The sequence below is a fragment of the Triturus cristatus genome, chromosome 10, assembly GCF_964204655.1.
Source record: "Triturus cristatus chromosome 10, aTriCri1.1, whole genome shotgun sequence".
NCBI classification, from domain to species: Eukaryota; Metazoa; Chordata; class Amphibia; order Caudata; family Salamandridae; genus Triturus; species Triturus cristatus.
This window is the reverse complement of record NC_140593.1, coordinates 1,126,970,623-1,126,992,994: the sequence shown is the minus strand read 5'-3', so window position 1 is coordinate 1,126,992,994 and position 22,372 is coordinate 1,126,970,623. Positions and strand designations below refer to the sequence as shown.

General features: G+C 44.7%; 1 protein-coding gene across 1 annotated transcript in view; it reads right to left on the bottom strand.

The window, feature by feature from the left end:
• Positions 1 to 22,372, bottom strand: part of TBL3 (transducin beta like 3) — a 205,151-nt gene that overhangs the window by 5,095 nt on the left and 177,684 nt on the right. Inside the window, exon 20 of the mRNA XM_085629377.1 lies at positions 813 to 884. Coding sequence (XP_085485503.1) covers positions 813 to 884 — 72 coding nt within the window. The remainder of the gene's footprint in view (positions 1 to 812; positions 885 to 22,372) is intronic.

The following is a 22,372-nucleotide window of genomic DNA, read 5'->3' as shown; positions in this document are numbered from 1 at the left end:
AGTGGTACTGTGGTGTTTGAAGTCACATCAACAAGGTTTCGAAGGAGAAGTGAGCCTGAGTGGATGGCAACTGGAACATGGGCCAGGACAAGGAGAAAGGGAAGGGGATGGTGATGAGGTCTCACCTCGTTCACCCAAACACTAGAAGAAAGGGTGACGAGAAAGAGGGCATAGAGAAAATGGGTCGGGGAGAGTAACTAAGTCGTGGGGAAAAAAGATTATAAACAACAGGTAAAGAAAGATATGGGTGATTCAAAATTAACCAACTTGAAATTGTCATTTTGGTGAATGCCATTGATTTTTGTCGAAACAGGTGCAACAGAATAGATTTGTCATATCTTTTTTCAACACTTTTTACCAGAAGAACAGAACCGGTTTGGCTTAATCTGTTATCACGCTGAAGTGGCTTGCAGTTGTCAGCAGTGATATGGCTATTTGTGATTGTCTGCAGAGCTTGTTTGGACATATTTTTCCCATACGTTCTTTTGGGTTATCAGACAGGTGTGTTTGTTGCGAAAAGTTTCCAGGTGTAGTTTTGGGTTAAATGTCTGGTGTTGCCTGGAATAACACATAAATGAGTGGTTCCCTTGAGTTAATTTTGAGCATTGTTTACAATCATGCACGGCCCTATTAATATCAAAGTAAGCCTTTTCGTCATTATTGTTAGTGTTTTGGTTACCTATGTCCTACTTATCACCGGGTGCTGGCCTAGCAAATTTATATTTCTCAAAGAAGAGGTACCATTTTTCATTGTGAGTGCAGAAAAACACCTACACAAACTGTAGCTTTTCTGAGCCAAGGAATCCACTCACCTCTCTGGTCCTGTCTCAGTTTTAAGATAACCTCCGCTACCTTCTCTTCCCCAGTGGGCTCTTGGAGGATGGCTGGAAGCAAAATAGGGAACAAATGGCAAACACTGAATATAATAACACATAATTTACTCTGTAAATGAAGGTGATTAAATCATATTAGACATTAACACAAGGCAACAAATAAAGCAAACTGTATGCCACCAGGAGGGTTGCTTGGGGGATGGCAGTCGGTTCTCCCTAATGGGGAGCATATCCTTCTTGCGTGCCACAAAAACATTAAGCCGCACTGGGATAAATATTTAATCTCTGACGGAGGCGATAAGGGGGTGGCGGTGATGTTTTCGGATTGTGTTGCACATATTTGAGATGGTCCATTTTCATTCTCAGGGCATTAGTTCAAAATAGACTTGTTGCACCCCAGAAATGCAAAAGATAACAGGTCAAGAGCCACAGAACTGCCAAGTAGCACATTAAAAGAGCATTTAGTAAACTACTGAAATTGTACTTTTGTGGGCTGATTTAATCTAGAAGCTTACTATCAATGGACGCTCACCTATGTTAGAGGAAATAGCCGTGAAAGTATAAGGACAGAAGGGGTTTTATTAGACACATTATGAATTGGGAGCAGATGAAAATATTCAGAGCCTGCTCAGATTATAACTGAAAGATGTACAGTAAGATGGTGATATCTCGAATTTCCCGAACTGTGTAAGGACTGCGCAGGGATTAAATGTTATCAAGCGAGATAGCCCGAGTAATTTGTTTCACATGTAGAGGTGAATGGAGATGCAGCATACACTGGACGTCAACTGGCAGCCATGTAGTGGCAATCTCGTGGCAATGTGTGACTTTGATCCCATCAGGAGCATCATTCACCAAGATTTTGATGCATTATTCTGAGTGGACTCTGAGATCTCATCTAAATTTACATTACATGCAACAGAAACATTTGATCACTCAACCCCTCTAAATACTGCAGTTCGTGGTGAGTGTGGGCTCACCTTTCAACCCCAAACCCAGTGGTGGATACTTGTGAAACTGTAGAAGTTTAACTTTTAAGTTAAGCTGCCAACTGTAAAAAACAAATTAGGTATTTTTTGAGAGGTGCATCAAGACATCCCTAGCCAATTTCTCAGCCTACACCGATAGAAGAAACAGCCGAACTGTAGGGCTATGAGATTTTCATGGAATGTCTTACATTGAGGTGAAAAAGAGTTAAACAGCCACAAGTCTGTGGTATTGACTCTTTTCAGCCTTCTCGGAAACAAGTTAAGCATTGATCTCGGTTTGCTCAAATGCAGGCTGATCGTACCCAGTGTAAAACTGTAGACAGCAAAGGTTGACGAAATCAAATGTTTGACCTAACGTCCCCTGCAAATCGTCACATCTTATATTTTTCTGGATAGCATCAGTGACAAGCCTTTGGCTCCTAACCATCGTCTGGCTGCTGGACTATACGAATGGGAGAGAACCAAGGTTTTCTTTTTACGTGAATGAAGAATTAGTGGTAGCATATTATATATACAGTAGTAGTCGTCCTCGCCTTAAGGAACCTAAGCCAGCGCCAACTTGCTCTTTACTACCAAATGACACCTTTCCTGTTGGGACACCAATACCATCATTTGCTCACTGACCTACCTCTCTAAATCAACCTCTTGGTTATCCGCGGAGATCAATAGTTCCGCGTCACTGAATAAATAACACAAGCGTTTGTGAGATATAATCGTGTCTGTAAATACCACTGGTGCATAATGAATTACAGCAGTAATCTGCGGTTATCCTCGTCACTGCATTACTTTAGCGAGACACTGGGCCAAATGTACGACCATTGGCTTCTGCGACTCGCAAATTGCGAGTCGCAGAAGCCAATGTACAACAGTGTCAGGGACACTGTTAGTGATTCCAAATGGGGTTGTAAAATGCGAGCCTCATCAATATTCATGAAGCACTCACATTTTGCGACCCCATTGGGAATGGCTGGCCCTCCCAGGGATGGTGGCCTGCTGGGCTCAGCAGACCTCCATGTCTGGGACTGCTTTTCAATAAAGCAGTTTTTTTAATGCAGCCCATTTTCTTTAAAGGAAAACAGGATGCATTTAAAAAAACACAAGTGAAATGTTTTCGTTTCATGTTTTTTAGGGCTGGGATCACTGCCTGCGCCTAAAAAATATTTACCCCTGCATTTGCAAAGGGGAAGGGGTCCCCTGGAGACCCCTTCCCATTTGCGACTGCATTACCACCCTCTTGAAGAGGGCAGTAAATTGTGTGTGTTTTGCAGTCGTAAATCATTCTTACATAGGGCTGCGAGTCGCAAATAGGAAGGGATGCACTTGGAATGCCCCTTCCTAATTGCCAGTCACAAAACCTATTTAGAGAGTCATATAAATTGTGACTCACTAAATAGGCTTTGTAAATGGCCTTGTAGCTTTTTGCATGCGCAAATCCGCATACGCATGCAAAAACAGGTCGTACATCTGGCCCTTTGTCTATCCGAAGCATTTAAGAAATACATTTTGAAATCATAAACGGCATCAGTAGATGTGCGACGCAGAGTCCAGTCATATGTCATTAATGCACATTGTCGGTTGTCAGACCCCAGTTCAGGGGGTCACAAAGCAGACTTGGTGTCTTTGGGTCCATCCTACTATGGCTTTGGAGATAGGGCCTAGTACACTACTTCCACATTTAACTCACAGAGCAGTCAGCAGCTTTTCAGGAAGGTAGTGTTGTGTAGTATTCTGTACTACACAACACTACCTTCAGCACTCAAGCAACCAACGCAATTACACAATTAATCACTGTTCAGCCAACTGCATATCTTTAGTAAAAGAAACAGAATACTACACAATTACTGGGAATACAATCTCGCCTAAAGTCTCTTAGTCAAGCACCACACCTTCTGCGGTGCCATCTCCCACACTTGGGTACCACCCCTAACATCTAAATTCTAAGCGATAGGGACATGGGTAAAGATTAGGTACAGGTGTGAGAACAATAAGCAATGACAATATTGGCAATTCATATGTCAGTTCAAATACTTATTGAGCTAGAGTTCACATTGGCAAAAGGTTAACGTCCTAACGGATGGGTTATCTTGGTGTGTTCAAGACACAGTCTCAGAGGCTTGCGTGCTCATGTCTTGTGGTACCAGCTCTGCGGAGACACAGCTCTTGTGGTGCCAGATGATGTTCCCATCAGAATTGCACTGCCTGCGTCTTCAGCGGCGCAGGACCGCAACGATGGCTGCATCCTCAATCGGGTCACTAAGGTGATTAACACGCTAGGCATAGTTATCAAATGCTCTTCTTCAGCAGTTACTGCTCTGGTGGTTGCCCATCAGCAGCACAGTCTGTTGGACACGCTGAATACTAGCTGGAAGGCATGCTGTTGTTCTGGCTTTGGTTCCTTCATGCAATTGGCCATCGGAGCTGCGTTCTGAGAGATCGGATGACCCCTCACGACTCGGGTCAGCACCATCTTTACTCCGGATGGCAGTCTAGAGTCCATATGCCAGGAATACTTCTGGGCTCTACCTCCTAGGCAGCCCCTTCTCTTGCAGGGCCACGTGCTCTCATTCCCTCTTTGAGCACACAAGCAGGCTTCTAGGCACTAGTCAGACCACAGCTTCTCCAGCAAGTTGCAGAGGCTTCGGGTGATGTCCCCTCTTCTCCGGAAGACAGCCTGTCATGTAAACACTAGCCCAAGACTCAAAACAGCCCTTTGAGTCCTCTATGGAGAACTCCCTTCCTTGATGAAGAACATGGGAAATGGAACAAAGTGGGGCGGTTTGGATCACATTTTATACTCCTCATCCAGACACGCGATAAAGGTCCCATACGCTGGAACGGGTTTGAGGTGGTTCCCTTTCAAATGTCATTTTCTAGCTGCAGTGAAGACACTGCCTTTGTGCATGGTGATGGCTCTCAAAGCGGGTACTGATGATGCTGGCTCCAATCAGGTGTATCCATAACAAGCTTGGGCACAGTTACAGGTGAGGACTGCGGATCTGTCTGCCTGAAGCTGTCCTGAGGAGTAACCAGGGACAAGCAAAAGAGCAGGACATTACCTACAGAATCTGCGGAGACATCCCCTCCCCCATACGGCAATGCTCATTAAAAACCTAACCAGCAATTCCCTTCTAGAAGGTCCTGAGAGAATATATAAGGGCCGCCCTGTCTTCCAACTCCTGCACTTCAGTGTCTGAATCTCTACCCTCCAATCACAGAAAAACAGGCAATACAGGGAACCGGTATCAACCCTTAATCTTGTGTCATACAAACCTAAGGGCAATCCAAAATGGCCCCCACTCGCCCCAGCAACCATACTTGCATGGAATCCAGCTACCATATACGGGCCACGCTTTCACCATGCAGCCACACACCCAGAATAAGAGCGTAAGGTTCAAGGTGCTATATAGAAGCATGACACAAAGAAAAACCTGTTCCAGACAATTAATTCACAAAAACCGATGTACTGCCACTCTTATTTTATGTCAGTACCCCAGAATACGGACAGTAGTCCCATATCAACAAAAGAGGGCATTTTTGGCACCCCTCCAGGTAAGTCACAGAACAGGTCACTAAGGACAGGACTAGGCCTTCAGTGCATATGCTTGATTAGTGTCTTAGCTAGGCAGGAAACAACTCAGCATCCCAGTTTCATGTTCAATTCAGATCACTCATGGCAGGCGTACTAGCATGTATACCATACTGGTGACATAACCTTTCTGGCATCCGCTGAATAACAAGAATGCCCGTTTTTCCCTTTAAGATATGGAGATTGCGGTTGTTTCTAAACCCTAGTGCTCTACGCTGCGCAGGTGTGAAGCCCATATTTGTGAGTGTCAACAAACATTTCTGCTGGTATATGCCTGACCATGGGTGTAATATTAATGAGGGTATACCTGTGTCATAAGCTATTGAAAATGATGGTCAACAGGAGGAGGTTATTGGCAGAGTAAAAAACCCACAATATTTGCTAAGGACAATGACACTTTATCATTGATCTTGAAACACGCCTTATTTCGCAAGGCACCACTTTTGACTCCAGTCTGAAGATACACACCCATTTACAGGAGGCAAAACAACTATTTGCCACCGGAATCTATTTCAAGGTAAGCACCAGAACAGGGTGGTGACAAGCAATTTGTGTAATCTGGCAGAGGCTCAGAAAGACAAAGACCCTTTGTATGAAAGTCTGTGGCCAACACACAAGAATGTGAAGTAACAATATCTGGCTGACCTTAATGCTTTTGATTAGACACCTAAGACTACCAAAATGTGTATACTAGATAAGGAAGTTCTACAAGTATTGAAGGTGTTCCTGGCAAACTAAATGAGTACATAATAGATACAGTTTTCTGATCCGTCCTTAGATAAAGGGAGCAATGAACAATGTGCCTCCAAAAAGCCTGCAGTACTTTCAAAGGCTGCATTTTTCAAGGGGTGCAAGCAATAATATGTGATGTTCACTGGAGGGAAACTGCACCCTTTTGCACTTTGTTGAAGCCAGGAGGGTTTCAGGCTTTCCATTCAGAGGATAAATGTAGCCAGTTTTTTCCAGCATGGGAGGTTTTACCAGGCCAAACAGTGAGGGTAGATTTTTTATTAGACCAAACCTGTTTTGTTGCCTTTTTAAAAAAAAAAATATTATTTTATTTTTTTATTGAGCAGAAAAAACAACAATGGATAAAGCACTACATTGTAATAAAAGCAAACAAAGTTTTATATAGGAACTTAAAGACTAGCAATTAATTGGTAGCGGAGAAAAAAAACAAGAAAAAGAAGACAAATAAATCCACTTATAGTCCATCAAGAATAACATTTGAGTTATATAGCCTGAACTTCTAAAAAAAAAAGCTATTTAAAGCAATTTACTGAAACTTCCCATTTGAACATACACGAGTATAAATTTATAAAGATATCTGCTTCAGATCTTCATCAATTACTCCTGCCATGCCCAGGTTTAATGTGCTATATATAACATGCGGTCATCGACATCTGATATAAAACTAACCAAACTAAGATAGATTCTATGATATAAAGTGCAGGTGTGCTGAAGTGCTTTGAAGGAAGAAGCAGAAATAAATAGATAATTACGTGAATACATTATTTTCCTCATTAAACCAGATTTGATGGATTGAGTGAGTTATCTTTCGTTATCCTTAAATTTCTAAAATTATGAATCATAGGATTGGTCTTAGTCAATATAGAGTGGAACGGTGCTAAAGTGCTATTGGTTTATACAAGCCTAATAATATTTTTTAAAAACTTTCCAATATAATCGTTATGGTAAGTAATCCTAAGTTTTCCTTGAGTTTCTAAAATTGTGGATAATAAGATTGCACTTAATCGATATAAAGTGAAGCAGTGCTAAAGTGCTTTGATGTTTTTCCCTGGCTTAGTAATTTAATTAGATGATCTAGAGTTTCTCAGATATTTCTAATGTAGGAATTAATCCGTTTACTTTCTACTTTTTTCTCCTTCTTTCCCCCTCTAAAGTAGCCAAAAGGAACATTTAAATATTTGCTACCAATCTTCAAATTAAAAACATTATGGTGATGCCTCTGAACTTGCTCCGGAATGCTGATCTTAATACACATACAAGAGTCCGGAGGTGAACATAGAGTACTGTAGTGCTAATCCTTTCTACACCAAATTACAAACCTCCTATAATAGTCTATTCCTGATACCAAAACTCCTTTATCTAGAGAGTGAATTAAGACTTTTAGTAATAGGATTCTCGACAAGCTTAATCTTTAATATGAAGTGTGCAAACATGCTTGTGAAATACCATTACAAAAATATGAGAGGGGTAAGGGAAAGCTATTTCCTGAATATTTCAAGCTGTTATGTATATATCTAAGGCGCCTAAAGGCCAAGGAATGATTTTCCCCAACCTTACCCGCTTAATGCCAATATTGCCAAATGTTGTTGAATTTTTTAATTGCTCCTACGCGTATGGCATAGGCCTCTTCAAAATTCATAGTGCTGGACATTTCTTCTCTCCAGTCTATCGGGAAAGTCTTTTCTGACCTCCAATTCTGAAGAATATGGGAGCGTGCAATGGATAAAGCTATTGAAACAAAATATTGTTGGGCTTTTGTTCACAATTGGCAGGCTTTAGAAGCACCAAACAATACTAATGTGGCCTCAGGCATAATCAAATGATTAATAGCGTTACTGATAGCTGTAAATACTTGACGCCATGAATTTGTTAAGTGCGGACAAGTAAAGACAGTATGGAGCCAACTCTCTTCACCTGCTTGATGGCAGTGAAAACAGTTATTTGGTACCATAGGATACATCGTATGAAGATGCTCCAGTGTGTAATATGATAGCCATCTAGACAGGAATGCCATTCTTTTAAAAATTAGCCACCCAAAGGATTTATTTCCTACCTCTGCAATTAATTGCCAGTCGCTTGCTGAAACACTACATTCAGTTTTTTCGAAAACCTTTGATAGAAAAGTGGCTAGATCCGGTTTTGCGGAGAGATTCTGCATGAATCTATACCAATTGCCTATTTCTAATAATGGGCTTATAACAAGTGCCCTGCTTATTGATTGAATCCCTGGATTTACATCATTACATTGAGGCTAGAGAAAATGTGTGCTCTTATTAAAACTTAAAAAGTGTTGTACACATTGTGTGTAAGCCCATTCTAGTAATTCCTGCCAGGAGATAATTTTAAATTGTGTGAAAAAGTCGCCCAATGTTTTGAATCTTACAGAATTCCAGAATCTAATTTAGTTTTCTACAAGGGACAATCCCATATATATTCACTCCCCTCTAGATGGACTGGACAAACATTAAAAGGAGTTTTAAAGACTTTTCCCAATGCATTCATCCGCCCAGAAATGTGTTGAAGAAATGTATCTTATCTTTTTGGGTAACTTTGCTGTTTATATAAAAACTGGTAAACTCATAGTTGATTATTGTATCATTTTCTCTAAACAATACTTATCTGATGCATAAACCGGATTGAAATAGCACGAAAGTGCATCAAGTGGTGCTGCCTGATAATAAATAAGAATATTGGGGCATGCCAAACCACCATGTGATTTATCGAGTTGTAGGACTGCTAGCTTAAGCCTCGAAGATTTTTTATTCCCTATAAAATTCCTCACAACTGAATCTACTTCCTGAAAAAAACTATTGGGAACTTTTATAGGAACATTAGAGAATTTAAAAAATTAATAACGGTAGAATCAACATTTGACCATTGATCTACGGCCTATTATCGTCAAGGGGAGGAGAGACCACCTATCAAGCAAACCCTTGATTTTGAATAACATTTTGGTATAGTTCAACTGAAAAAGGCTGGAGAAGTTATTTGTAGTGGCTATGCCAAGGTATCTAATTGGGAGCCTTACCTTAGCGAGAGACTGTAGTGATGACAGGAGGTAGTCAACTGCAACGTTGAAAAGCAATAGTACAGTTTTAGTCTGACTGATCTTGTACCCCCCTATCTTTGTAAAATCTGTAATAATCTGGAAAGCGCGTTCTATATTCTCATTATCAGGGTTGAGATATAGAATCAAGTCATTGGCAAATCATTTTAGCTTTGCCATCCTCAGCATTGGGGGCTTTATATTTGCCCTGCTATGAATTTGTATTGCAAGTGGTTCTACGAAGAAAGTGAATAAAATAGGGCAAAGGGGGCACCCTTGACGTGTGTCTCTTTTGATCTTAATTAGACCTGCTACCCTGGAATTTACCACCAGCTTTGCTTGGGAGCCATTATACAGATTGGTTAGCATAGAGATAACCTGAGGAGGAAAACCAAATTTTCCTAAGCTATAAAATAGGGCATCCTAGTTTGCCAGATCAAATGCCTTCTCGGCATTGATAATCATTGCTTGGACCTTTACATGTTTTACTGAAATATAATCTTTGGCCTGAGTCAGGAACTGAGTATTTGAAAATATTAAACGTCCTGCCACAAACCCAGTGTGATCTGGATATAATAGTTGTTGTGCTGCTGGAGTAACACGACTAGCCCAAAGCTTCATTAGCAATTTATAGTCTGTATTAGGCAGACTTATCGGCCTGTAGGAATGCAGAGATTTTAGATTATTTTCCTTTTTAAGAAAAGGATATTATAATTGCATCTTGCAAGGTTGATGGGATCTTGCCCCGCTTTTAATTAAATTAAATAGATCGACTAAAAATGGGATAAGCGAGCTTGAAAATGTTCTGAACACTTCTGTTGGCAGCCCATCACTTCCGCAGGCTTTTGCATTGGGCATTACATTTAGGGCATCCGCTCTAGCAGACAAACAGTGGGAGCATTTAAGTAAGGATATAGTGAAATGTAACCGCTCGATGTATCTAAGGGAGGCACACTATAAGATCATGTACGATTGGTACCTATACCCTCAGAAACTACACAAGATCCACTTTGGATAGGTGCTGGCGGGGGTGTGGTGCACTGGGCGACTCTCGACATATCTGGTGGGACTGTCCCTCCATACAGCCTTTTTGGAAAGAGATTTTGTCCCAAATTAAACTCATTCTTGGCTACCAAATTCCTGTATCCATGGAACACACCTTGCTGGGGGGGAGAGACCCAACCCTGAAACGCCAAACTGAGTGATAGGTCTGTTTTGTGGCTTTGACTGGGAGCAGCTAAAATGGCAGCAGCTGGTGCGTGGAAAAAACAAGAGGCACCATCTTTTTAAAATTGTTTTTTTTTTATTTCAATAGAATTTTATTGATATTTGACATATACAAAAGCCATATAACATGAAAACATAAAAACAGATACATAGAACATAAAACAAAAACAAGCACTTAGTCTTGCATGATGTTACAGGGCAGCCCACGTTGGCTGTGCTGGTTGAGGTACATATGTTGTTTCCTTTTTTGGCTGCCCCCCACCCTCTGTTCTCGTAAGGGTCACAGAAAGCACAGATAGGGTCAGGGAAGAAGGGACAAGAGCGGAGAGAGAGAGAGTTCTGCTCGCCATTGTCTAAAAAGGGTTGGTGTCCGGGTCGTTCAGCTAGGCACCTTCAAGGTGAGTCGTAGGGGTCTAAGTATTTGTCCAGGGATTCCCACATTTTTCTGGCGGGCTGTCTTCACGGTGAGTCTCGTAGTGCCAATGTATCTGCACCTCTAAGGTACGTCACCCAATTGAGCCATCCCTTAAACGATGCCTTAGAGGTGTCTTTCCAATTATTGAGAACCATTTTTACACCTGCTGTTAGTAGGGGATCAAGTAAGTCGCTATCTTGTTGTGAGACTGCCTTTGTTCTAACAGAGGCAGTCACCAGGGTGGCAAACTCCATTTTAAGGGTACATCCTAACATGTCGTTTAAAAAGGCAAAGATCTTCTCCCAGTATGATTTAATTTTGGGACAGTGGTATAAGAGATGGGCCAGATCCCCCCTCTCGTTATTACAATTCTAGCACTGGTCATTGGTGTTCAAACCTAGGTTCGCCAGGCGCGCTGGGGTCCAGTGTAGTTTATGAAACGTCCAGAACTTTGTCTGAGCTAGTACCGGGGTTATCTTACTTTGTGTGGGGAGGACCATAGTACCTGGATTTCTTCCTCGCTCAGTGTATCTCCTAACTGCGCCTCCCAGTATTTACGTGACTTTTCGTTAAGTTTGGATGTGCTGGGCCGTAGGAGTCTATAGATGTGAGAAGCCTGGTGTCCTATTTTATTGAGATTGGTCATATATTGGATGATTGACGGCTCGGTAACGGAACGTCTCGCTTTGGACAGTGCTGTTTTGATTTTTAGGAAATTATATAGTTCTATGTCTGGTAAGTTGTGCTTGGTTTTTAGTATCCTGAAACTGGTGGGATTCCCTTCTTCTTCGAGTTGGATAGGGTGGGAGATCCCTGTTCTACTCCACGTATCCATAGAGAGCGGTATGCCTTTATATTTTATCTTGTTATTAGCCCATAGTGATTCCCATTTCGAGTTTTTTATGCTGTGTTCCATCTTTTGATCTACCTTCAGTAGTGCGCTTCTGGTATTTTTAAGTATTGGATTTACTACCAGATTATGTTTATTGGCTGTTAGTAGGGCTAATGGTTCCACATTGTTTAGTATAGCTCTCTCTAGTCTCAGCCAAGCCGGTGTGTACTCCTGGTCGGGTAGAATCCAGTAGCTACCCTGTTTTGCCAAAAAGGCCGTTTGGAAGGTTTTAAAATCCGCCAGGTTTAATCCCCCCTGTTTTTCCCCCCCAATCTTAATTTTTTAAGGCTTAACCTTGCTTTTTTGTCTCGCCAGATGAAGTTATTCAGCATCTTATCTATTTTGCGATGGAAGTCGTCAGTGAGTATTAGAGGGAGCATATTTGCCAGGTAAATGACCATTGGGGTAACCATCATTTTAACTGTCTCAATCCTCCCCCACCATGTAATGAATTTAGGTGACCAGCCCTCCAACAGCTTCTTTATTTTGTCCAGCATTATTTTTTCATTTTGTTCCAGTGTATTTTTAAGGTCATTCCCAAAGTATATGCCCAGGTATTTTATGAAACTGGTTTGCCAGGCGAGTCCCGAATCCCCCAATATGTCTTTAGTGGTGTGTACGTTGAGTGGTTTGCATTCTGACTTGTCTTTGTTAAGTTTATAGCCGGAGTGGGCCAAATACCTATCTATGGATTCCATGAGGGCCGTAATAGAGGATTTAGGGCTTTCCGTGACAACGAGGATGTCGTCCGCATATGCTGCTAGTTTGATTGTGACCTCATTGATGGTGACCCCTTTCATCTCTTCATTGGTCTCGATGTCCTTAATCAGAGGCTCTAGTGCTAGTAGGAATAGCGAGGGGGACAGGCGGCAACCTTGCCTCGTCCCCCTTTGCAGGGTGAAGGGCTCTGAGACCGCCCCATTGACCATGACTTTCCATGTGAAAGAGATTCCCAGGTTGAAGGTCCGCATGCACTGTTCTAGGAAATGCCACGATACCCTATCAAACGCCTTCTCCGCGTCTAATGTGATGGTCACTACAGGTTTGTCCGCTCTATCTAGAATATGGCATAGAAGTCTGGTGTTATCGTGTGACATGCGTGACTTGAGGAAGCCAACTTGTGTGTTGCTTATAAGTTGTGGAAGGACCTTATTAAGCCTTGATGCCAGGATTTTTGCATATATCTTGCAATCAACTTTAATCAGAGATAGGCCTGTAGTTTTGGGGAAACTGGGTGTTTTTGCCTTCTTTGGGGATAACTATGATATTAGCTGCGGACATGGTATGTGATACCATCCCTGCTCCCTCGCAATGGTTAAGGAATATGCTACTTACCAGTATGCATCTGTTCTTGGCATGTAGAGCTGCAGAGTTGTACACTTTGCATAGATCGCCATCTGGTGTTGGGCCCGGATGTTTGCAGTTTGTTTTTGTTCTTTGGACAGTCTTTGGAAGTCACGAGTCCGGTGACTCCTCCTTCGGTCCGTACTGCGCATGGGCTTCGGCTCCATCCTCAGATTGTTTTTCGCCAGCAGGGAAATGATGGAGCGTAGTAATAATAGTGAGAAACCCATGTGTGTTGTATCTAAATAAGATGGACCGGAACGGATACAGGTAGCCGGGTGGGCGTGTACAACTCTGCAGCTCTACATGCCAAGAACAGATGCATACTGGTAAGTAGCATATTCCGTTCGAGGCATATGAGCTGCAGATTGTACACTTTGCATAGATTATATAGCAGTACCCAACCTTAGCGGCGACCACCGGTATCCGTTGCAGCGGTTTGAAATAGTGTCTTTAGTACAGCCTGGCACACACTAGCTTGTTGCTTGGAGTGCACGTCTACACAGTAATGTTTTGTGAAGGTGTGCGGTGTTGACCATGTGGCTGCTTTACAGATGTCATCTAAGGGTATGTTCCCTAGAAAAGCCATGGAAGCCCCTAACTTTCTAGTAGAGTGGGCTTTAGGTGGAACAGATAATGTTCTTTTTGCCTTTTGATAGCAAATTTGTATGCACTTTACAATCCACCTAGCTATCCCTGATTTAGAGATGGGGTTGCCATTATGCGGTGGAGAGAAGGAAACAAACAATTGTTTAGTTTTCCTGAAAGGTTGCGTTCTCTGTATGTAGTACAGTAAAGCCCTCTTAACATCAAGTGTATGTAGAGCCCTTTCCGCAACAGATTGAGGTTGCGAGAAAAAAACAGGTAATTCCACCGATTGATTGAGATGGAAGGGGGAAATGACCTTGGGCAGAAACTTTGGATTTGTACGAAGTATCACTTTGCTGTGATGTATTTGTAAGAAGGGTTCCTGTATAGTGAACGCTTGTATTTCACTCACCCTTCTAAGGGAAGTGATGGCCACTAGAAAAGCTGTTTTCCAGGTGAGGAACTGTAGCTCGCATTTATGCAGTGGTTCGAAGGGCGGACCCATTAGCCTTGTAAGAACTACATTTAGATTCCATACAGGAGAAGGCGGTGTCCTGGGTGGAATTATGCGTTTAAGGCCTTCCATAAAGGCTTTAATAGCAGGCACCCTGAACAGTGATAAATGCTGTCTGTTTTGCAGGTAAGCAGCAATCGCTGCTAGGTGTAAGCGTATGGAAGAGTATGCCAGGTTACACCTTTGAAGATGGAGCAGATAGCATATAATGTGTTGTATGGATGCATCTAAAGGGTTGATTGTATTGTTATGGCAGTAAACAACAAATCTCTTCCACTTTGCGGCATAGCATGCTCGAGTGGTAGGACGTCTGGCTTCCTTGATAATATTCATGCAGTCAGGAGGAAGGTTAAGGTACCCAAATTCTAAGATTTCAGGAGCCAGATCGCAAGGTTGAGCTGCGCTGGGTCCGGGTGTCTGATTTCTCCATGGTTCTGAGTTAGGAGGCATGGGGACAGGTGCAGTTTTTGGTGTGGTACCACTGATAGTTGTAATAGTGTGGTGTACCACGGCTGCCTGGCCCATGTTGGGGCTACCAGAATGAGCGTGAGGGAGTGCTGTTGCAGTTTCCTAACCACTAATGGAATTAGTGGGAGAGGTGGAAAGGCGTATGCAAATCTGCCTGACCAGTTCATCCATATCGCATTGCCTTTGGACAATGGGTGTGGGTATCTGGCGGCGAAGCTTGGGCATTTTTTGTTTTCGTGGGTGGGGAAGAGGTCTATCTGAGGATGCCCCCACTTGTGGAAGAATGGGCGAAGAACTTGTGGATGCAGTTCCCATTCGTATAGTTGTTGTTGTCTGCTGAGCAGATCTGCCATGGTGTTTTGTATGCCTGGGACGTGCTGTGCCAGGAGAAAGATGTTTTGTGGAATTGCCCATCTCCATATGCTCTGGGCTAAGCGGGAGAGCTGGGGAGAGTGTGTCCCCCCCCTGTTTTTGAATATAATACATTGCAGTCATATTGTCTGTGCGAATGAGGACTGCTTTGGCTGAAATCTGTTTTTGAAAGGATTTTAGGGCTAGAAAGATCGCCAAGAGCCCCAGATGGTTGATGTGGAGCGACTTTTGCTGTGGCGTCCATAGACCTTGCATTGTGAGGTGTAGGAGGTGCGCTCCCCAGCCGGAGAGCGATGCGTCCGCTGTTAGAATCACCTGAGGAACCGGGTCCAGGAACGGCCGCCCTTTGGAAAGGTTTGTGGTGTTCCACCACTGCAGAGAGTGATGGGTGCGGCCGTCCACCAACACCAGATCCGTCAGCTGTCCTTGGGCCTGGTTCCACTGTTGTGCTAGGCACTCTTGGAGTGGACGCATGTGGAGTCTTGCATGGGGCACTATGAAAATGCAAGATGCCATCATCCCTATTAGCTTCATAAACACTCTCGCTGGGAGAGAGTGCTGAGCAATGAACGTTTGGCGCAAGGCTTGTATGCTTGCGATCCTGGCTGCATTGGGATAGGCTATACCTTTGGAGGTGTCTATAGTGGCCCCGAGATATTGCTTTGTGTGAGATGGTACGAGGTGGGACTTTTGGTAGTTCACCGTGAAGCCTAGCTGGTGGAGCAGTTGGATGGTGCTGTTTGTATGTTGCACACATTGGTCGTAGGACGCGGCTTTTATCAGCCAGTCGTCTAAGTAAGGGAAGACGTGAATATGCGGACGTCTGAGGTGTGCTGCTACTACCGCTAGGCATTTGGTAAACACCCGTGGTGCGGTGGTGACCCCGAAGGGGAGAACCGTGAATTGGTAATGCTGACCGTCCACCACAAACCTGAGGTACTTCCTGTGAGAAGGGTGTATTGGAATGTGAAAGTATGCGTCTTTGAGATCCAAGGTAGTGAGAAAGTCTCCCTGACAGAGGAGCGGGAGGACTTGTTGTAGGGTGACCATGTGGAAATGGTCTGAATGTATGTATGCATTTAGAGGCCGGAGGTCCAGAATGGGCCTCAGGGTCCCGTCTTTTTTCGGTATTAGAAAATACAGAGAGTAGACCCCTAGATTTTGCTGATTGACGGGGACCTGCTCTATAGCGTGTTTTTGGAGGAGGGAGAGCACCTCCTGTTTGAGCAGTGTGGAATGTTCCTGAGACATTGGACGGTGCCTTGGTGGGATATTGGGTGGGGTAGATTTTAGCTCGAGACAGTACCCTGACCGAATAATTTGGGTCACCCATTTGTCCGATGTTATGGACTCCCAGGTGTGGATAAAGTGTCGCAGTCTGCCCCCGACCGGAGTGGGATGGTCTGGGGGGAGCAGAGGGAAGTCATTGTGCGGGTGGGGTGGCAGAACGGGTGGTGTTAGTTTTGCCCCTGCCTTTATTGTTGTTGCCCCTGTATCCACCCCTTTGGTAGCCCTTTGAGAAGGTATTTTGAGGAGGGGACTTGTAGGAGGTAGAGGCGCTATCGGTGGAGTAGCCTCTGCCTATGCTACGAAAGGACGAACGCCGAAAGGAGCGTTTAGGGGTCTGTGATTGTAATGCCCCCATAGACTTTGCTGTGTCCGTGTCCTTTTTCATTTTTTCGAATGCTTCGTCTACCTTTGGCCCAAAGAGATTTGGTTGGTCAAAGGGGTGATTTAGTATGGATGCCTGGACTTCTGGCTTGAACCCTGAGATCCTGAGCCAGGCATGATGACGAAGCAGGACACTAGTATTTATGGCTCTAGAAGCAGTGTCCGCTGCATCGAGGGCACATTTAATGGAGGTGTTAGTGATGAGCTTTCCCTCCTGTATTAGGTCATGAGCTTTACGTTTGTGTTTTTCCGGGAGGTGCTGCATAAGAGCCTCAAGCTCATCGTAGTGTGCTCTGTCATAACGCGCAAGCAGCGCTTGTGTATTCGCAATACGCCAGATGTTTGCGGCTTGCGAGGCAGTGCGTTTACCAGACGCATCTAGGAGTTTTGATTCCTTATCTGGCGGTGGGGCCTCACCTGAGGACTGGGAGTTAGACCGCTTTCTAGCTGTGGACACAACTAGGGAATCTAAGGGAGCAGGGCCCTTAATGTATGTAGGGTCTGTGGGTGCTGCTTTGTACTTTTTTTCTATTCTGGGGTTTAAGACCCTGGCCCTGACAGGGTCTTTGAACACCTCTGCAGCATGTTTGGTGACACCCTTAAGCATGGGCAGGATGGCTGTGGACTTATCCTGAATATCAAATGTATCCAGTAAGACGTCGTCTTCCACTGGTTCGCTGTGTAGTTCCACCCCGTGGTAGTGTGCTGCTCTCTGCACTAAGTGGTGAAACCCTAGTGAGTCCTCTGGGGGAGATGGCCTGGAAGGGTATAGGTCATCTTGAGGCACATCTGGTATGTCAGGGTTTTGGTAATCTTCCCATGGGTCTGGGGTCCCCGGTGGTGTGGGGTCCATTGGGGCGTCCGCCAGGTCATAATCTGGATCCCCGTAATCCGGATCTGGGGACGGGGTCGGGGAATGATGAGGCAAGGGTGGCGGAGACCTGGAAGGGAGAGGAGGTGGAAGAGGTGTAGGAGGAGGAGGAGGTGTAGGAGGTGGTGGGGAGGGCACTCTGAGAGGAGATGTGGCAGAGTCCTTCCGCTTGGGTGGTGGAGGAGGAGCTGGTGTGTCAAGACGTCTTTTCTTGACAATCAAAGTCAATAGCCCAGTCTTTGGATCCTTGGATAAGGTTTTTTGATAAGGATCGGGTGTAAAAAGGTCCGGTGGCACCGAATCGTCCGCGGGCGCCGATGTTTTCGGAGCCGAGGATTTGGGTGGTTTCTCTGCGCCATGTTTTTTTGGAACCTCCGTTTTTTTCGGCGTCGAGGTAGACTTCGGCACCGGAGCGTCGGTGCCGAGGGATTTGGGCTTGTGTTTCGTCGGCACCGAAAGTCCAGGCTTCGGCACCGGTGGCTTCGGAGTCGAGCTGGGCGGCACTTTCTTCGGTGCCGAACGGTGTTTATCGGCACCAGGAATCGGCTGGCTCGAGCCCGAGCTGCCGTGAGACTTGTGAGGCTTCAACACCGGGCCCGAAGGTGGGGTGATAGAAGCTGCGTGTTTGGTTTTCCCCAGGCCCGAAGGCGAGGGTGTAACCTGAGTCTCTTTGGATTTGGGCGCGGGGGTGGGAGGGGGTAGAGTACTCACGACCCTCTGCGCCGGTGTGATGTCCTCCAGGTCGGAGTCGTCGGCCTCGGAAGCGCTGACGATGTCTTCCTCCTGCTCGGTGTGGTGTTGCCCCGAAGCTTCGGTGTCGTCTCCGAAGATGTCCGGTGGAGCCGCGGTCGATGAGTGCGCCATGGTGCGTCGAGCTCTTCGATCCCGGATGGTCTTTTTTGATCGAAAAGACTTACAGGCGGGGCAGTCTCTAGCCTCGTGTTCTGGAGAGAGGCAAAGGTTACACACCTGATGGAGGTCGGTGTGGGGAATTTCAGACCCACATTTTGGGCACTTTTTGAACGGAGTCCTTTCCATCGGCCGGGACCGGAGTCGAAGAGGGCCCGAAGGCCGGTGCCGATGTGTGGAATCGAGAAAAGTGCCTCTTCGAGAGATGAAGATAGATGAAGAAACTCGATAAACGAGGATTTTCCGTCGAGGCTGGAACCGTAGAAGTTCGAGGCTGGAGCACGAAGTATCACATCCGAGCCCGATGGCGGAAAAAAACAATCTGCCCATGCGCAGTACGGACCGAAGGAGGAGTCACCAAACTCGTGACTTCCAAAGACTGTCCAAAGAACAAAAACAAACTGCAAACATCCGGGCCCAACACCAGATGGCGATCTATGCAAAGTGTACAATCTGCAGCTCATATGCCTCGAACATACTTTTTTCATAGTTGGTTGATTATGAAAGTCTTATAGAAAGTGACTGTGTATCCATTTGGCCCGGGTGCCTTGTTAGCTTTAAGGGACTTAACTGCCATCTCAATTTCAGCCGAACTAATCTCCCTTCCTAGAGTGAGGGCGTCTTCTGGTGTCATCTTTGGGAGGTTTAGTCTGTTAAGGTACTCGGTGCAGCCCTTTTCGTCCAGCGTTTGGTCTTTATTGTAGAGTTCCTGATAAAATACACTAAATGTACGTAGAATTCCCTTATGTTGTGTGTGTGTGATATTTTGTGAGTCCGTGATTGTTGAGATGGTATGCTGTCTCTGCTTGTGTTTTAGGTAGGAGGCCAGGATCTTCCCCGCTTTGTTAGCTTCGCATAAGTTTATTGCTTTAAATTTTTTTATCCACATACCCGCTCTTTCGCTCAGGATTGTGTTGAATTCGTATTCCTTCTTTGTGAGTTCTGTAATTACCTTTGCATTTTTTGAGTCTGAGATATGGGTTGCCTCTGGTCTTTGGATATCCAGCTCTAGTTGATCCAACTGTGCCTTTGCGTTCCTGTTCATCTTGCCTTTAATGTCCATAATTGTCCCCTTAATTGTAGCTTTTAATGCGTCCCACATGGTTTTAGGGTCTGTGTCTGCCGTGTCATTAAAGTTAATGTATTCTTTAATGGCCTCCTCTATTTTGGTTCTGTTGCTCTGGTCTGACACCACATCACTGTTGAATCTCCATCATGGATGATCCGATCCTCATTGTGGCGTCCGCACAGAAGAAGGCTGATGCAGGAGTGGTCTGAGACCGTTCTCGTGGCTATATCTGTATGTTCTATTAAGTGTGTGTGTGTGTGTACCTGTGATCAGTATGTAACCTATTCTGCTGTATGAATTGTGTGGGTTGAAGTAAAATGTGTAATCTCTCGTGTCCAGGTGTTGACTTCGCCACGCGTCTTTAAGATTGATTCTGGTACATACGTTTTTCAGTACTTTGTGGGCCCCCGGTGGTAGTGAATGGCACTGTGATTCTCTGTCTATAGTGTAGTCTAACGCCATATTGAAGTCGCCTGCCAACACTGTTAGATCCTTCTGTGGGAGTCCCTCCCGCCTTTTCGAGATGCCCTCCCAGAAACCGGAATCGTCTGTGTTTGGCCCGTAGATGTTGAGTACATGGATGCTTTCTTCCCCCCTTTTCAGATGCATTAACAGTATTCTCCCTTCTACATCGCATTGCTGATCTTCTATATTTATTTTGGACTTCATATTGATCAGTGATCACACCCCGTTTCTTTCCTACGGCCGGAGAGCATGCCATCTGGCCAACCCATCTCGCCTTAATCCGTTCTGCATCGTCTAGGGATAACCTAGTCTCTTGTAGGAGAAAGATATCCGCCTTAGTTTTCGCTAGGTAGTCGAGTATTTTTTTCCTTTAACTGGGTGGTTGAGACCTTTAACATTTAGGGAGACTATCTTTAAGTTGGATGTTAAAGTTTTCGCAAGGTTATTTGTCATTTTATTATGCTAGGTAATGGTTGTTTGATAAAAGCCGTTTTCCCTTTCAGTGCAGTATTACTCCTGTTCAATTTTGGTCTTCCTGTGTGCGCTAACCGTGTCATCCCTCTTTGATCCCTCGTCACCGCTCCCTCCCGTGGCATAGTGACATTCTCTCCAGTGGGTGCAGAAGTGCCGATGGGTAGGTTTAAAGAGGAAAAGATACAGTGGGTAGAGACAAAGCATGTGTGCCTGACAAACATTACTAACATGACATAAGAAACACTGAAAAAAAAACAACCCCCCCCCCCCGCAACCAACATCTAGAAATCTGGACGTGCGACAGCAAAGATCCTGCTCCGCTTTCCCCTGGGACATTATGGTACAGTATGTCCAAGGATCTGTGGGATTACACCCCCTAGTCTAAACGCTATGCGCATCTTGTCTAGCATGCTATATTCCCCTCTTTAGCAATACAGGCGTTCCCACACGGTTAATACGGTTAATACAATCACGTTTATACAGTAGTGTATTAATGTTCTTAGAAAGGATATTAGCGTTTATGGTGCTCTCGTATCAGTCTTATTTGTCTCAGTATTGATTTATTTGTTGGGGCGCTCTGTTAGCATCCCAAAACCAAGGGCTTAAATGCCCCCCGATTTGGTGTTTTTAAGATGCAAGTTCCAGGTTCCTTCCCGGAGGTAGGTTCGGCCGAATGGCCATTTGAGGTAGATAAAAGTGAGGAATAGCGGCCTGACTGAGGTAGTTTGTGAGTGTTAAGAATAGTGGTAAGACTTATCCGCAAAGCCAGAGTTTTGAGATGTCGTATGGTCATTCATTCCCCTCTAGATCTGGTGAGGCTCTCCTCTTGTTCGCGTTTGCTTGGGAGAATTCCATTTCTTGCTGGGTCGGACCTTGTAGATAACTTGACAGGTCATTGGGATCTTCGAAGACGTGCGTTCTGCCTTTGTCGGTGATTCTGAACTTCGTAGGGCCTATGAATGAGAAAAGGATGTTTTCCTTTCTTAATCTGTCTCTCTGGGCTAGAAATCCTTTCCTTAAGTCCACAGTGTGTTTGGAGTAATCTTGGGTGAGGATAATTTTTGGGCCGTTCCACTGCAGAATCTGGATTTTCCTGGCCACTGCGAAGATGGCTTTGGTATGTTGAAATCTGAGAGGCTTACAAATTATGGGGCGTGGTGAGGTCTTATTTAATGTTTTGAAGGATGGGACTCTGTATGCCTTGTCTAGCTCCAGAGGGAGATCAAACTTAATGTTAGTAATTTTAGGGATCATGTCTTGTATGAAGGCGATGCACGACCCGCTTTTCTCTTCTTCACCCTCGGCGACCCCTAGTATTCTGATGTTCCCCCTCCTGTTACGGTCGTCTAATTCTGCTGTTTGCCGTCGGAGCATTGCAGTGGTTTTGGAAAGTTCTAGCAGAGTCTTGATTGTTTTTTGTTCGCCATCTTCCATATCACTCACCCTCTGTTCTACTTCTGTTAGTCTATTGTTCGCTGCGTGGATACCCGCTCCGACCGCAGCCAATTCTACCTGGATAGCATCCGTGGTTTGTTTAGTTGACTTTGCTAGGTCATGTACTTCTGCCAGTTTTTTCAAAATCATGCCCAGCGTGCTGTTGATATCCGGTCTTTGTTTGATAGGGGAGTCAAGAGTGTCATTCTTATTCTTTTTGGGCTGCTGCGTGAGTTTCCCGTCATTGCCAGCCATGACTATTAGCCCTCTCCTCTCCTGCTGTAGGCTGAGCCTTCCTCTGACTTTCCGCTGTATGGTTGGTTTTCTTGTGATCCCCCTTGTTGACACTTAGGTATTCCTTTGTTCCCTGTCCGTGGTTGAAGTACTGTGTCGGAGGCGTTGGGCTGTTGTTGGTCTTGATGATCTTGTAGGCTGTACTTGACCCAATAAACTCC